This window comes from Zootoca vivipara, chromosome W (assembly GCF_963506605.1).
Source record: "Zootoca vivipara chromosome W, rZooViv1.1, whole genome shotgun sequence".
In the NCBI taxonomy this organism is placed as follows: domain Eukaryota; kingdom Metazoa; phylum Chordata; class Lepidosauria; order Squamata; family Lacertidae; genus Zootoca; species Zootoca vivipara.
In genome coordinates, this window is record NC_083293.1 from 3,931,775 (window position 1) to 3,946,016 (window position 14,242).

General features: G+C 44.7%; 1 protein-coding gene across 3 annotated transcripts in view; it reads right to left on the reverse strand.

Moving 5' to 3' along the window:
• The window catches only part of ARHGEF6 (Rac/Cdc42 guanine nucleotide exchange factor 6), a 129,517-nt gene that overhangs the window by 31,006 nt on the left and 84,269 nt on the right, over nt 1-14,242 (reverse strand). The window contains exons 21-22 of one of the 3 annotated variants that reach the window (XM_060270031.1): nt 9,226-9,410; nt 2,750-2,840 (exon numbers count right to left, since the gene is read on the reverse strand). In XM_060270031.1, the coding sequence (XP_060126014.1) occupies nt 9,270-9,410 (141 nt within the window). In that variant the 3' untranslated portion in view covers nt 2,750-2,840; nt 9,226-9,269. Of the gene's footprint in view, nt 1-2,749; nt 2,841-5,397; nt 9,411-14,242 lie in introns of those variants that run through there. The other 2 variants (XM_060270030.1, XM_060270029.1) reach the window with 2 other exon arrangements.

The window sequence follows — 14,242 nt, forward strand, 5'->3', positions numbered from 1 at the left end:
AAAAATTGCTCAAAATAAAAGCAGGTTAGAAAAAGTTGAACACGCACCAGTCATTGTGACAGAAAGTAAGAACATGTATGACAGGAAGGAAACATAAGAGGCAAAGGGTTAATGTGTGGGGTGCAACAGGAACCTATTTACAAAGAGCTGTAAACAAAGAATATACCTATATCTATATGTTTGAGAACACTGGAGTCAGGTTCACACATGGCTTCTCCTCCTTTATGAGAGCTGCATGCTCTCCCTTGTTTTTACAGCACAATCCGGTGGGTGTTTTATTCAGAGTGAGTCCCTTTCAGTTCAATGGGACCTCTGTTTGAGAAAGGGTGTTTAGGATTGCAGGCTTAATTTTCCTTAAACACACACACACACACACACACACACACACACACACAACCTATTAACATCTGGTGCACACAGTGCAAGCAAATGCTGGATTTGAATAGCTGGTACCTTTCCATACCTGCCCCTGCTCCAGATGTTCTGGACAAGCTTGTTGGGGCTGATGACCATTGCCCAAGATATCTAGAGGGCTCTACCATTGGGGAAGGCTGGCACTGTCTGTATCGGGACCTGCTAAGCAGACTTCAGTTATATACAGTAATGCAGCTTTCCTACATTCAAACCTGGAGGCTCTCTCTATAACTCAGAAAAAAAACCAAAGACACCACATATTAGTTCTCAAAACAAGAGGGCAGGCAATCTCCTGGAGACTAAGGGTGTTGCCTGCTTTTGCATTGCCACAAACAAAGGCGAAAGAAGACACAGGCCTGCATATTCTAAAGTATATGCATAGATGCAAATATAGAAAGAATTACCCTAAAAGAAGTACAACACATACTGCCCCAATGGAGGAGATGATGAGCAGGGGAATATTGTGCCTGTACAAGTAGGGCACACATTCACCTAGTGTGCGCCTCAACCTAAAAGATATCATCCAAATTCCAACATTTCATGATGGAAAACGAGCAAGTTTGAAGGCTTCCCCTAGCTGGTGTCTCAGGCAGTGGAAATGAAACAGGCAGCCCCCCCCCCCCCCCGCCCTATTGCTTCTGCCGCCAGTGGAACACTCTCCCCCTTGCTGAATTTCGGCGAGAGGAGAAGTGTTGTGGCGAATTGCGTTGCTGCTTGTCTTGCTGCCCCTGGGGTAGAGAAGGTACTTGGAAATGCCTTGGAGAATAATGAAGATATTATTTATACTCCACCCATCTGGCTGGGTCGCTCCAGCCACTCTTGCTAAATTTGGCAAGAGGGGAGCATTCTGGCGGTACTGGAACTGGGTAGTGGGCCACGGGGGTGGGGGCAGAAGGGGGCAAATTCCTGGTTTGCCTCAGGCAGCGAAATGGGATAGGGGACACCACTCCCTGTGGTTCTTTACCTTTAAGCTGGACTTGTGCCGGACACCTGTGCTGGCAGGGGCTCAGGGGAGCTGTGCTCCACCTGGAGGGTCCCATTGCTGATGTGTGCCCGGGCACAAAATCTGGGATTTTCTAAGCAAGAATTTATCCTGCTCCTTAACAATTCTGCTCCCAGCTGGTAGGGAAGGAACCGGCTACATTTTCAAGTTAACAAAAGCTGAAAACACACAAAAATGTTTTTGGAGCATCAAGCACTCTGTGTCAGTTCCATCATTGCATTATGTGCCTCTTCCTCACCAGGGTTGTATTCTGGAGCTGGGAAAGATGGTGCAGCCATGTTGGGAGCAGAAGATGGCCATGCACAAGGCTCATTGACCAGTATCTGTAACCTCACCAAGACACTCCAGCCCCTAGATCAGTTTTGTGCTTTTAAAAATGTTTCTTTTTATAAGGTGACAAATGAGCAAACCAGCACACACACATTCACACAATGTTTAAAAGAAAGAAGATGAAAAAGCTGGTAGCATGGGCGGGAGAAGTTAGATGGACCAGTATGGACCTAGTTGGACCAATTTTCTGACTCAGCACAAGGCAAAGTCTTATATTCCAAATCTTTGCACAGCCAGTCTTGAGTCCTTTAATGGCATGAAACTCTGTGTCCTCCTTTCCCTTCTGCTGCACCAAGATGGTGCCAGCTGCTTCAACAAAAGTGCTTTCCCTTACAAAGTTTAGGGTCACCTAGAGGATCTCTCCCTCATCACAGTTGATGAGGAATATGAAGACGAGCAGCAAAGTCAGTCCTCCGGGAATATGCAGGTAACCTTGGAAGGGACAGCACATGGAAGAATCCCAACCAAGCCTATGAAGAGGCGTGTAGTGGTGATAGGGGATTCCCTACTGAGGGGTACAGAAGCAGTGATCTGTAGGCCTGACAAGATGTCTCGAGAGGTGTGCTGTCTACCTGGGGCCAAGATCAAAGATGTAACAGAACGGCTGCAAGGAATCATAAAACCCACCGACAAATACCCCTTCCTTTTGGTGCATGTGGGAACCAATGACACTGCAAGCCATAGCTTACAGAAGATCAAAAATGATTATGAGGCTCTGGGCAGGAAGTTGAAGCAATTAGATGCACAAATTGTCATCTCTTCTGTCCTCCCAGTTGAACGACATGGCCCAGGGAGAGAGGGAAAAATAGGGGAAGTGAACAACTGGCTTCGCAAATGGTGCAAACAGGAACGGTTTGGATTCCTAGATCACGGTCTGCAGTTTCTTGAAGATGGACTTCTGGCAAGTGATGGACTGCACCTCACAAAAGTTGGGAGGAATGTTTTTGCCACAAAACTCATAAACCTCATCAGGAGGGCTTTAAACTGACTTATGTGGGGGAGGGAGACAGTGGTCCTGAAGGTAGGAGTCTATCAAATGCTGAAGATGATCATCCAAATGTCAAGGACCAAATGGAGCAAGCAGCATGCAGACCTAGTGGTGGGAAGAAAATATCCTTAAATAAGAGACATGGGGGAATGATCAACGGTCTTCAATGTCTGTATACTAATGCACAGAGCATGGGAAATAAACAAGATGAACTTGAGCTCTTGGTACAGCAAACTAAATATGACATAATAGGCATAACTGAAACCTGGTGGGATGAGTCTCATGACTGGAATGTAGTAATAGAGGGATACAATCTGTTTAAGAGAAATAGACCAAACAGGAAAGGAGGAGGAGTAGCTTTATATGTTAGGGATATGTATACCTGTGAAGAGATCCAGGATTTAAAACTTCAAAGCCAAATTGAGAGTATCTGGGTCAAAATTAAGGGAGAGAAAAACAACAGTGATCTCATTGTGGGAGTTTACTATAGATCCCCAAGCCAAACTGAGGACACAGATGATGCCTTCCTGGAACAGATGGCCAAGCATTCCAAAGGAAGTGAGATAGTAGTAATGGGGGATTTCAACTATCCTGATATTTGTTGGATGTCAAACTCAGCCAAGAGCATAAGGTCGAACAGATTCCTCACCGGCCTTGCAGACAACTTCATTGTCCAGAAAGTGGGAGAAGCAACAAGAGGATCAGCCATTTTAGATCTGGTCCTAACCAATAGTGATGACTTGGTTAGTGGGGTAGAAGTGGCAGGATCATTAGGTGGGAGTGACCATGCTCTTCTGGAGTTTATTATCCAGCGGAAAGGAGCAACCAAGCATACTAAGGTCCAAATTCTAGACTTTAAGAAAGCCAACTTCAGAAAACTTAGGGAAACGCTGGGTGAAATCCCATGGACAGTAATACTAAAAGGGAAGGGAGTTTATGATGGTTGGGAGTTTGTTAAAAGGGAGATATTAAAAGCACAACTTCAGGCAATACCAATGAGACGGAAACATGGAAGGTGCCTAAAGAAGCCAGGCTGGCTATCTAAAGAACTTTTGACTGAGTTAAGATTTTAAAGGGATATGTACAAAAAATGGAAAAGGGAAAAAATGAAAAATCTCCAGAGAGGAATTCAAACATATAGCCAGCACGTGTAGAGACAAAGTCAGAAAAGCTAAAGCACAGAATGAACTCAGGCTCGCTAGAGAGGTTAAAAGCAACAAAAAGGGCTTTTATGGGTATGTCCGTAGCAAAAGGAAAAACAAGGAAACAGTGGGGCACTCAGAGGAGAAGATGGTGAAATGCAAACAGGGGACAGAGAAAGGGCAGAACTCCTCAATGCCTTCTTTGCCTCAGTCTTCTCCAAGAAAGAAAACAACGCCCGACCTGAAGAATATGGAGCAGATGATTCAGCAGGGGAAGCACAGCCCAGAATAAGTAAAGAGGTAGTACAAGAATACTTGGCTAGTTTAGATGTATTCAAGTCTCCAGGGCCAGATGAACTACATCCAAGAGTATTAAAAGAACTGGCAGAGGTGATTTCAGAACCACTGGCAATAATCTTTGAAAATTCCTGGAGAACAGGCGAAGTTCCAGCAGACTGGAGGAGGGCAAATGTTGTCCCTATTTTCAAAAAGGGGAAAAGAGAGGACCCAAACAATTACCGCCCAGTCAGCCTGACATCAATACCAGGAAAGATTCTAGAGCAGATCATTAAGCAAACAGTCTGTGAGCACCTAGAAACTCTGTGATCACTAAAAGTCAGCATGGGTTCCTGAAAAATAAGTCATGTCAGACTAATCTGATCTCATTTTTTGACAGAATTACAAGCCTGGTAGATGAAGGGAACGTTGTGGATGTAGCCTATCTTGATTTCAGCAAGGCCTTTGACAAGGTGCCCCATGATATTCTTGTAAAGAAGCTGGTAAAATGCGGGCTAGACAATGCTACCATTCAGTGGATTTGTAACTGGCTTACTGACCGAACCCAAAGGGTGCTCATCAATGGCTCCTCCTCATCCTGGAGAGTAGTGACTAGTGGGGTGCCACAGGGTTCTGTCTTGGGCCCAGTCTTGTTCAACATCTTTATCAATGACTTGGATGATGGGCTTGAGGGCATCCTGAGCAAGTTTGCAGATGACACCAAATTGGGAGGGGTGGCTAACACCCCAGAGGACAGGATCACACTTCAGAATGACCTTAACAGATTAGACAACTGGGCCAAAGCAAACAAGATGAATTTTAACAAGGAGAAATGTAAAGTACTACACTTGGGCAAAAAAAATGAAAGGCACAAATACAGGATGGGAGACACCTGGCTTGAGAGCAGTACATGTGAAAAGGATCTAGGAGTCTTGGTAGACCACAAACTTGACATGAGTCAGCAGTGTGATGCAGCAGCTAAAAAAGCCAATGCAATTCTGGGCTGCATCAATAGGAGTATAGCATCTAGATCAAGGGAAGTAATAGTACCACTGTATTCTGCTCTGGTCAGACCTCACCTGGAGTACTGTGTCCAGTTCTGGGCACCACAGTTCAAGAAGGATACTGATAAGCTGGAACGTGTCCAGAAGAGGGCAACCAAAATGGTCAAAGGCCTGGAAACGATGCCTTATGAGGAACGGCTTAGGGAGCTGGGTATGTTTAGCCTGGAGAAGAGAAGGTTAAGGGGTGATATGATAACCATGTTCAAATATATAAAAGGATGTCATATAGAGGAGGGAGAAAGGTTGTTTTCTGCTGCTCCAGAGAAGCGGACACGGAGCAACGGATTCAAACTACAAGAAAGAAAATTCCACTTAAACATTAGGAAGAACTTCCTGACAGTAAGAGCTGTTCGGCAGTGGAATTTGCTGCCAAGGAGTGTGGTGGAGTCTCCTTCTTTGGAGGTCTTTAAGCAGAGGCTTGACAGCCATCTGTCAGGAATGCTTTGATGGTGTTTCCTGCTTGGCAGGGGGTTGGACTGGATGGCCCTTGTGGTCTCTTCCAACTCTATGATTCTATGATTCTATGATTCTATGATTCTAGTGGCAAGGATTTCTGCTCCCTGCTAAAAGCTGACTGTGGGTGGATTAGGAAGGCCAGAGTTCAGCCACTGCGATGACTCAATTAACAACCGTTAAAATTCAAACTTTGGTTTCGTAGAGCAATTGGTAAAATGGAATTATGCCAGCAAAAATAAAATAAAGCCAGGGGAAAGGGAATAGGAATACTCTTTGAGGAACCCAGAAATAAATGAAATGTGCAAGTTATATTATAGGCAGACCTGGCTGGCTTGCATATTGTTATGGTTAAATATTTCCTTTAAGAGCACATACAAAAAGAAAATTCATTCTTCATTTGATTTAGTCTGTGTTCCCTAAGTATCTATAATCTCTTCTTATCCTAGATGGAGCTGGATGAAAATTCATCCAGCTTCCACAAAACATTCCTCACACAGTTGTGAATATCTGAACTATCTCCCCTCCCACTTATGAGTACAGAATATATTATCCTGTTTTTAATTATTTTTTTTAAAGTCTCTGCTGGGTACTCAGCACACAACTTCAGCATCAGTGCTCACAATGAAGGGGAACAGCAAATACTCCGTCAAAAGAGAAAAGGAAACATACCACGAGGGCTATCAGCCGATCAACAAAATAGACTGAATCGGACAGGTTTTGCTTTGATTCCACCTACATAAATTAGCTGGCGACTAAATGCACTTTTCTGAGGAAAAGTATTATTTGTTTTTACCTGTCAGAAGTACTTTTCACCCAGTAAGTGTTTTCTCAGAAGAGGCATCCCCTTCCTACAGCAGAGGGAAGGGACTCCAGATTCAAAAGTAGAGCATTGCTTTGCATGTAGAAAGTCTCAGGTTCAATTCCTGGCACCTCCAAGTTCAACCCTAAAGAGCCACTCATTCAGAGGGACCAATGGCCACACTCAGTCATCAGTGGCTTCCTCTGTCCCCATTTATCACATCCTTTTATAAAGGTCACTGAGGACCAGAATATTTTCTTTTTTAAAGGATCCTGTTAAATCCAGTTTCACAAGGAGCAGGAGAACAGGGGCATTTTTTTCTCAGACTGAGACTGAGGAGTGGCCTTGCTAGACAGTCTAGATTAGGAATGGGGAACCTCAGGTCCGGGGGTCCTGTGTGCCCTCTCCTCAACTGGCCATCAGGACTCTCCCTAGGCTAGGTCCCTTGCTGGCCCTGCTTCACTTCTTCCTTGGCTGCTTTTGCCTGCCTAGATTGTGTCTCTGAACTGTGAACGGTACATGTTTTCTCTATGTGTATAAACAGTTGTCACATTGCCTACGTTTACCTCTGGCTAATGCAAAACACAGACATGCGGCCTCTAAGTCTCCACAGCCAATATAGGGCTATATATGGAGTAGCCAATATAGGGCTATATATGAATGATCTGACATGTTAGAAGAGAAGCTCTGCATATCCAAAGAGAGAGAGACTGAGGCCACACCATACATTTGAAGCAATACCATGCCACTTTAAACAGTCAAGGCTTCCCCCGAAGAACCCTGGGGAGTCTAATGTATTGATAGTGCTCAGAGTTATCAGCCTCCAGAGCTCTAGGAGGGCAATAGCTCTCAGCACCCTTAGTAAACGGCACCTTCCAGGGTGCTATGGGGAAAGTGGTACCAGAGAGCTGTCCATGGGTGGTATGAATGCCTCTTCTAAGCAGGCAGATGCATTTTCTGATGCTGCTGAGTCATGATGCTCATGCAGCCTCCCTCACTCTCAAACACGGGAGGGAAAGCCACTTCCAAGATGCCCCTTGCCGCTTGATTGTTTTCAGTGCAAGTGTTTTTTTTACAAAACTATTTTAAAAATAATAATAATAATAATTAAAAAGTTGTGAGCTATATCCAAATATGTTTTACTCAGAGTTGAGCCACACTATAGGTGACATGTTCGATCCCCAAAGGGGACAGCTGCACATTCCTGCTTGCAGGGGGTTGGACTAGAGGATCCCTCAGGGTCCCTTCCAACTCTACAAGTCCATGATTCCATAAAACCTGGGAACGATAGCATGTTAAGGGTGCTGGGAATATTAGCTCTCTCTGTGTGTGTGAAAACTCCAGTTCCCAGGATTCTCTGGGGGAATGTATGGTGCTTTAAATGAATAATGTGAATCTGATCCAATTTAAATCCATTGCCTTAAGTTAGGGTGGTAATCAGTGCTAGTCCTGCACAGAGTAGACTCACTGAAATTAAACGAACCTAGGTCCATTATTCAGAGTACAACTTGGTGGAATACAATCCAAGGCCACCCTCATCATTTTTAAAGGGTTGTATCTAATGCTAGTACTACATAGAGTAGACCCACTAAAGTTAATGGACAGGACTAACTTGGGTCTGCTCATTTCAGTGAGTCGAAATTACTCATGCTGGGTACAGCCTCTCGAATTGATTGGGGACACTGTTTTAACTCGACTGAGATGTTTGTAAATTGATTCATCTAGCCGATATGTTGAAGCCCTAGTTAAAACCCAAAGGGCACACACATTCACACACATGCATGTGACGCTCACACACCCTACAGTGGTGAGCAAAGCTCTCCGCTGTGCTCTTAAGCCCTCGCTGCTCAAAAGAAGCACTACTGAGGGACTCTGCAAACTCCCAGCGAGTTCAGGACAGCACCCAGACAAATGTAGTCCAACGTACTGTGGTGCCCATTGCATATTCATATCCATAGAAAGGCCATTTCAGAAACCACTGTATTGTTGTGCTCTGTGCCTCAAGGGTGCAGGTAACAAACAGTTGTTATTTAACGTGAGGGGAAACCTAACTCGGTTTTCCTGATTATCTAAAGAAGTGCAAATCACCTTTAACTTTCTTTCCTGATTGCGATTCAAGGAACCATTTCCCCCCTTTTTTCTCCACCCACCAAACCCCACGAAACCAATAAATTAAGTTACAGGCATTTAAAAAGAAAAAAAAGTGAGGAAAGACAGGGGGAAAGCCTTTCCTCTACAGCTTCCACTCAGCGGATCTTCACTCCGAATGGCATTTGGTCAGTTGCAAAATCCACGTTCCTAGAAAAAGGTGCAGTGAGGTACCTAGAGTTACAAAGGTGGGTCATAGAGACTCAGGGGCCGAAGCATGGCCTGGGGTGATTCTTGTTCTTTTAAGGAAAGAATTGCTCACTGGCTGTTGCTGGCTTCTTTGAATTGGGCAGGGGGGGTGTCGGGGGAATAAATAAATCAGCAGAGCCTTTTCCTTTCTTGTTTGTAACAGAACGAAACTCGATCTGCCTGCTGGTTGCACGGACTCCTTCAGAGAGTGGTGGCAGAGGTCGGGTGGCCTTCTGTCGGGGATTCTCTAGCTGTGATTCCTGCATTGCAGGGGGTTGGACTGGATGACCCTCGGGAGAGGTCCCTTCCAACACCAAAAGTCTAGGGTGCTGTGAAAAGACCCCCGAAACAAAGGCAGAACACAAACTCCAATATGATGAGTAAGGGGAACCAAGGCCCTCAGTTCCAGGGAATACCTGAGGTTGTGAGCTAACCGCCCCGTGTGAGCAGGGTTCAGAAATCAGGCAAGCACTAAGGACCTCCGCCCAGCGTCTTCCCTGACGCACTCATCTGTTTGCTTCAGTAACTTCCGAACCAACTTCTCTAGATCTTTCCTGGACTTCAGCTCTTCCTCCAAACACTGTTTCATCTTTTTATTCTCCTGTAGGCACGGAAGAAGCAGGATGTTAATATTCCACATAAGGAGCTTCTCACTTTCTCTCCGCTCCCCAAAACCAACCCATCTGCAATGGTGTCTTAGTCAGCGACAGAGAAATCTCGGCTGCCAAGCCTAAGTAGGCTCACCAGGCAGGTCCCCACAGGGGGTGTTTAGCCAAGTCAGGCACATCTGACCCCCAAAAGGGGTGTTTTCAGCAACATCAATCAGCTGGTTGGCAGAACCTGCAAAGAACTGTACACAGTGCTTTGTGGGCACAACAGCCAGCTAACTGTCAGGACTTCAAAGGTCCACATGGGCCAAAACAGGTGCTCTGATGTTATTCTATTGTCAAATAAGAACATGGGAACATAAGAAGAGTCCTATTGAGTCAAGCCAATGGTCCACCTAGTCCAGCATCCTGTTCTCACAGTCGATGACCAGATGCCCAGGCTGGAGTCAAGCCCAAGAGCCACTCTCTCCTCCTGTGGTTTCCAGCAGCTGGTATTCAGAAGCATTACTGCCTCTGACCATGGAGGAAGAGCATAATCAGCATAAAAGGTAAAGCTAAAAGGACCCCTGACCATTAAGTCCAGTTGCAAACAACTCTGGGGTTGTGGCGCTCATCTTGCTTTACTGGCCAAGGGAGCCGGCGTTTGTCCACAGACACTTTTTCCGAGTCTTGTGGCCAGCATGACTAAGCTGCTTTCTGGCGAATCAGAGCAGCGCACGGAAATGCCGTTTACCTTCCCGCTTGGAGCGGTACCTATTTATCTACTTGCACCTTGGCATGCCTTTGAACTGCTAGGTGGGCAAGAGCTGGGACCGAGCAACGGGAGCTCACCCCGTCACAGGGATTCGAACCGCCAACCTTCTGATCAGCAAGTCCTAGGCTCTGTGGTTTAGGCCACAGCGCCATAGCTAGAAGCCATTGAAAGCCTGTTCCTCCGCTGACTTGTGTAATTCTCTTTTGAACTGATCAAAGTTGCCAGCCATCCCTGGCTCCTGTGGGAAAGAGTTCCACAGTCTATCAACTGGTGAAAAGCTCCGCCTTCACGCCTTCATTCTCATTCATTACCATGGGTCTATGTTGAGTAAAACCTTGCTGAATACCACCCTGTTTGCCACTGCTAGGCTAAGTCCTCTCCAACACTGAAATTGGAGCCTACATTTTGAAATTACAGCCTACATTTTGATCCCTGATTTATACATTTATTCATGTATGTTCAGGGGGCACAGTTTTTTTTGGGGGGGGCAGCCAAGATGGTGCCTTCCAAATGTAGCTGGGCAACAAGCCCCATCAGCCCTGGCCAGCAGATTCAGTGGTCAGGGATGGTATTATTTGAAGTATTTCTGTATTGCTTTTCCATCAGAAAAGGTCACAAAGCAGTCTAGGAGGAAATCAAATTCAAATAGATATGGCAATTAAATAAAAGAGATGAAAAAAATCAACATCAATGAAGTAGGGTTCCACTCACTCAGTACCCACACAAATCCCCCCCAACATTTGCATATCTCAGTCAACCTACCCCCCTTCACCCATATTTACACACCCACAGCCACACACACTCATTACATTTGGAAAACTGTGCAGTTCTGGTTGCCTCACTTCAAAAAGGGTATTGCAAAGCGGGAGAAGATTCAGAAAAGGGAAGCGAAAATAATCAAAGAATCACAGAGTTGGAAGAGACCACAAGGGCCATCCAGTCTAACCCCCTGCCAAGCAGGAAAAGCCACCAAAGCATTCCTGACAGATGGCCTCTGCTTAAAGACCTCCAAAGAAGGAGACTGCACCACACTTCTTGGCAGCAAATTCCACTGCCGAACAGCTCTTACTGTCAGGAAGCTCTTCCTAATATTTAGGTGGAATCTTCTTTCTTGTAGCTTGAATCCATAGCTCTGTGTCCGCTTCTCTGGAGCAGCAGAAAACAACCTTTCACCTTATTCTATATGGCATCCTTTTATATATTTGAACATGGCTATCATATCACCCCTTAACCTTCTCTTCTCCAGGCTAAACATACCCAGCTCCCTAAGCCATTCCTCATAAGGCATCGTTTCCAGGCCTTCGACCATTTTAGTCAAATCAAATCAAATCAAATCCGTTTATTGTGAGGACCATGCCAGTACACAAATATCAACACAACAATAATTAAAAATATTAAAATCCATTTCATAATATCCCAACAAAACCTTCATCCCACAAAACACGAAGAGAAGGAAAACAAGCAACGAGTTAAACAGACGATGAAGGGGTCTTTACATTGTCATCTATAAATCTTTCCCTGGCTTTCATGGCCTTCATCACAAAAACCGCTACCGCGTGGGTAATACGTGGGTTTGCATCAACCAACAAAAATTTTACTCTGTCTTCAGGATTGATTATGGAGTTGGGTATAATTTGCAGCATTGCGTCTCTAAAGCCCGAATAAATGGGGCAATAGAGGAGGTAATGTATAAGATCCTCTTTAATTTTCATAAGGCAAGGGCATAGACGATGTTCTACTGGGGTTTTTGTGAATCTACCGGTCAAATATGCAGTTGGCAATGTTTGAAACCGCACCATAGTAAAAGCTCTCCGAAGGGTGGGATCAGTGATCTCCACCAAGTAGTTGGCACAGATTTTGACTGCTTTTACTCGGGGAAACCAGTAGGAAAACCCAGAGTTTTTTATCTTCGTGGTGTTCAAAAAGGCGTCTTTTTCAAATATCCATTCCCGAACTTTATCAGGGCTCCACAGTTTGAGAGTATTAAACTCAGGTAGATTGTATCTGGATAGAATATCTAATAGGTTTTGACGCCAAGTAGTATTATGTTGTAAAGATACAAAGGCTTGTTTAGCCAATAAGGTGTTCGAGGCATCTGCGAGGTTGGTGAAAAAACGCAGAAATCTTAAGTGGGCCCTGGCAGACACAGAAGGTAATCCTACTTCCACTCTTAGGAAAGCTGCCGGAGTACTCTGAGGGAGGCCTAGAATTCTTCTGAGATAAAAAATTTTGGAAGATTTCCAGCCGTTCTAGCAGCTTCTGGTTCCATCCCCAGAGTTCTACCCCATATAACATCTGGGGAATCACTTTACCAACAAAAGCTTTTAGTGCCGGGATCACCAGTTGCCCTCCCCTTGAATAAAAAAAGCTGAGCAGAGCACCGATTGTCCTACGTGTTAGAAGGGTCGCGGCCTTGAAGTGGGCAAGCCAGCTAGATGTAGCTTGGAAGGTGATACCAAGATATTTAAAAAGAGGACACTGTTCAATTATGCGTTCATCTAAAGACCATCTAAATGTGTGGTGAGCTCTAGTAAACACCACAATTTTTGTTTTGTCATAGTTTATCTTTAGAGAGTTTTGGGAACAATAAGCTGCGAGCCCCTCCAGCATGCTGTGTAGGCCCCTTCGAGTAAGTGCCATGACAGCCATGTCATCAGCATATAGCAATATATTCAGGTGTTTGCCTTCCAGGGCAGGAGCTGATGACTTGTACTTCGCCATATGCTGAACAACATCATTTATATAAAAGTTAAAGAGGAATGGCGCTAACAAACAACCCTGTTTAACCCCTTTCCCCAGTGGCAGTGGGTCAGTATAGTTGCCTGACATCCCAGTTCTGATTTTAACTGTGGTATCTGTATGTAACTCTCTAAGTATTTTGAGAAGTCGTCTATCAATATCTGTTTGATATAGTTTTTGCCATAATTTGTCCCTACAAATTGAGTCAAAAGCAGATGTAAGGTCTACAAAAGCCACAAAAAGTTTGCTCTTATGTACCTTTGTATACTTATCTATCATTGTCTGTAGTACCAAACAATGACCTGTTGTGCTATGGCCCTTTCTGAACCCTGCCTGTTCCGGATTAAACAAGTTAGAGTGGTCAGCCCAGTCAACCAGTTTATTTAGCAGGTAGCGAGTATAAAGTTTATACGCGATGTCCAGGAGACTTATGGGGCGGTAGTTTGAAGGGTCTTGGGGGTCTCCCTTCTTATAGATGGGGGCTACGAGACTCAGTTTCCAGTTTGGTGGGATTCTGCATGTATCATTTATTACCGTAAAAAGTTGGGCCAAAATAGCGGCCCACCACTGGGCATTTAGTTTAAACACCTCCGGGGGAATCATATCCTCACCGGGAGCTTTGCCATTTTTGAGTGTTTTAATTAGCTGTAAACATTCTAATTCGGTAACAGGATCCCAACCCATTAATAGATCGTTTTTAAAAGGAGGAAACTGGCTTGGTTTAACAATGTTTGGAGCTGTATATAGCCGGGAAAAATGTTGGTACCATAAGTTAGATGAAATACTGTTGGTTGCAATTTTCCCTTTGGGTGAAACTCCCTGAGCAATTATTTCCCAGAATTTTTTGTCGTCCCGCAATTTGATCGCTTTGTCAAGTGCCTCCCATTGTTCCTTTCTGTAGAGGGATTTCTTAAATTTTAGAGTATTTTTATAATGAGAACGCCACCTGTGCAGGTTTTCCATGGAAGACAGAGTCCCTTCCTGTTTTACCTTATTTTGTAATTTTCTAAGCAAGGATCTTAGATTCCTGCAGTCTCTGTCGAACCAGGCCCTTGAATTGTTTTGTTGTTTGGGAGGATTGGAGTTCGTAAGTAGTGGGAAGAGCGACTCTGAGACCCGCTGGAATGTTGAAAAGGGGTCAGAATTAGATAAAATACACTGGTCTCTCAAGGCCAGTAAGTCTGATGAATGCAGGTGTTGTTTGATTTTAGATTCCAGGTCGCTGTTCCATTTACGCCTACGGGGGGCCAGAGTTGGAGGTGGGTCTACACAGTGATGGTGTAGCGGATCCTCCAAACCAAGGGGAGTTAGTGAGATTGCTATAGGAAGATG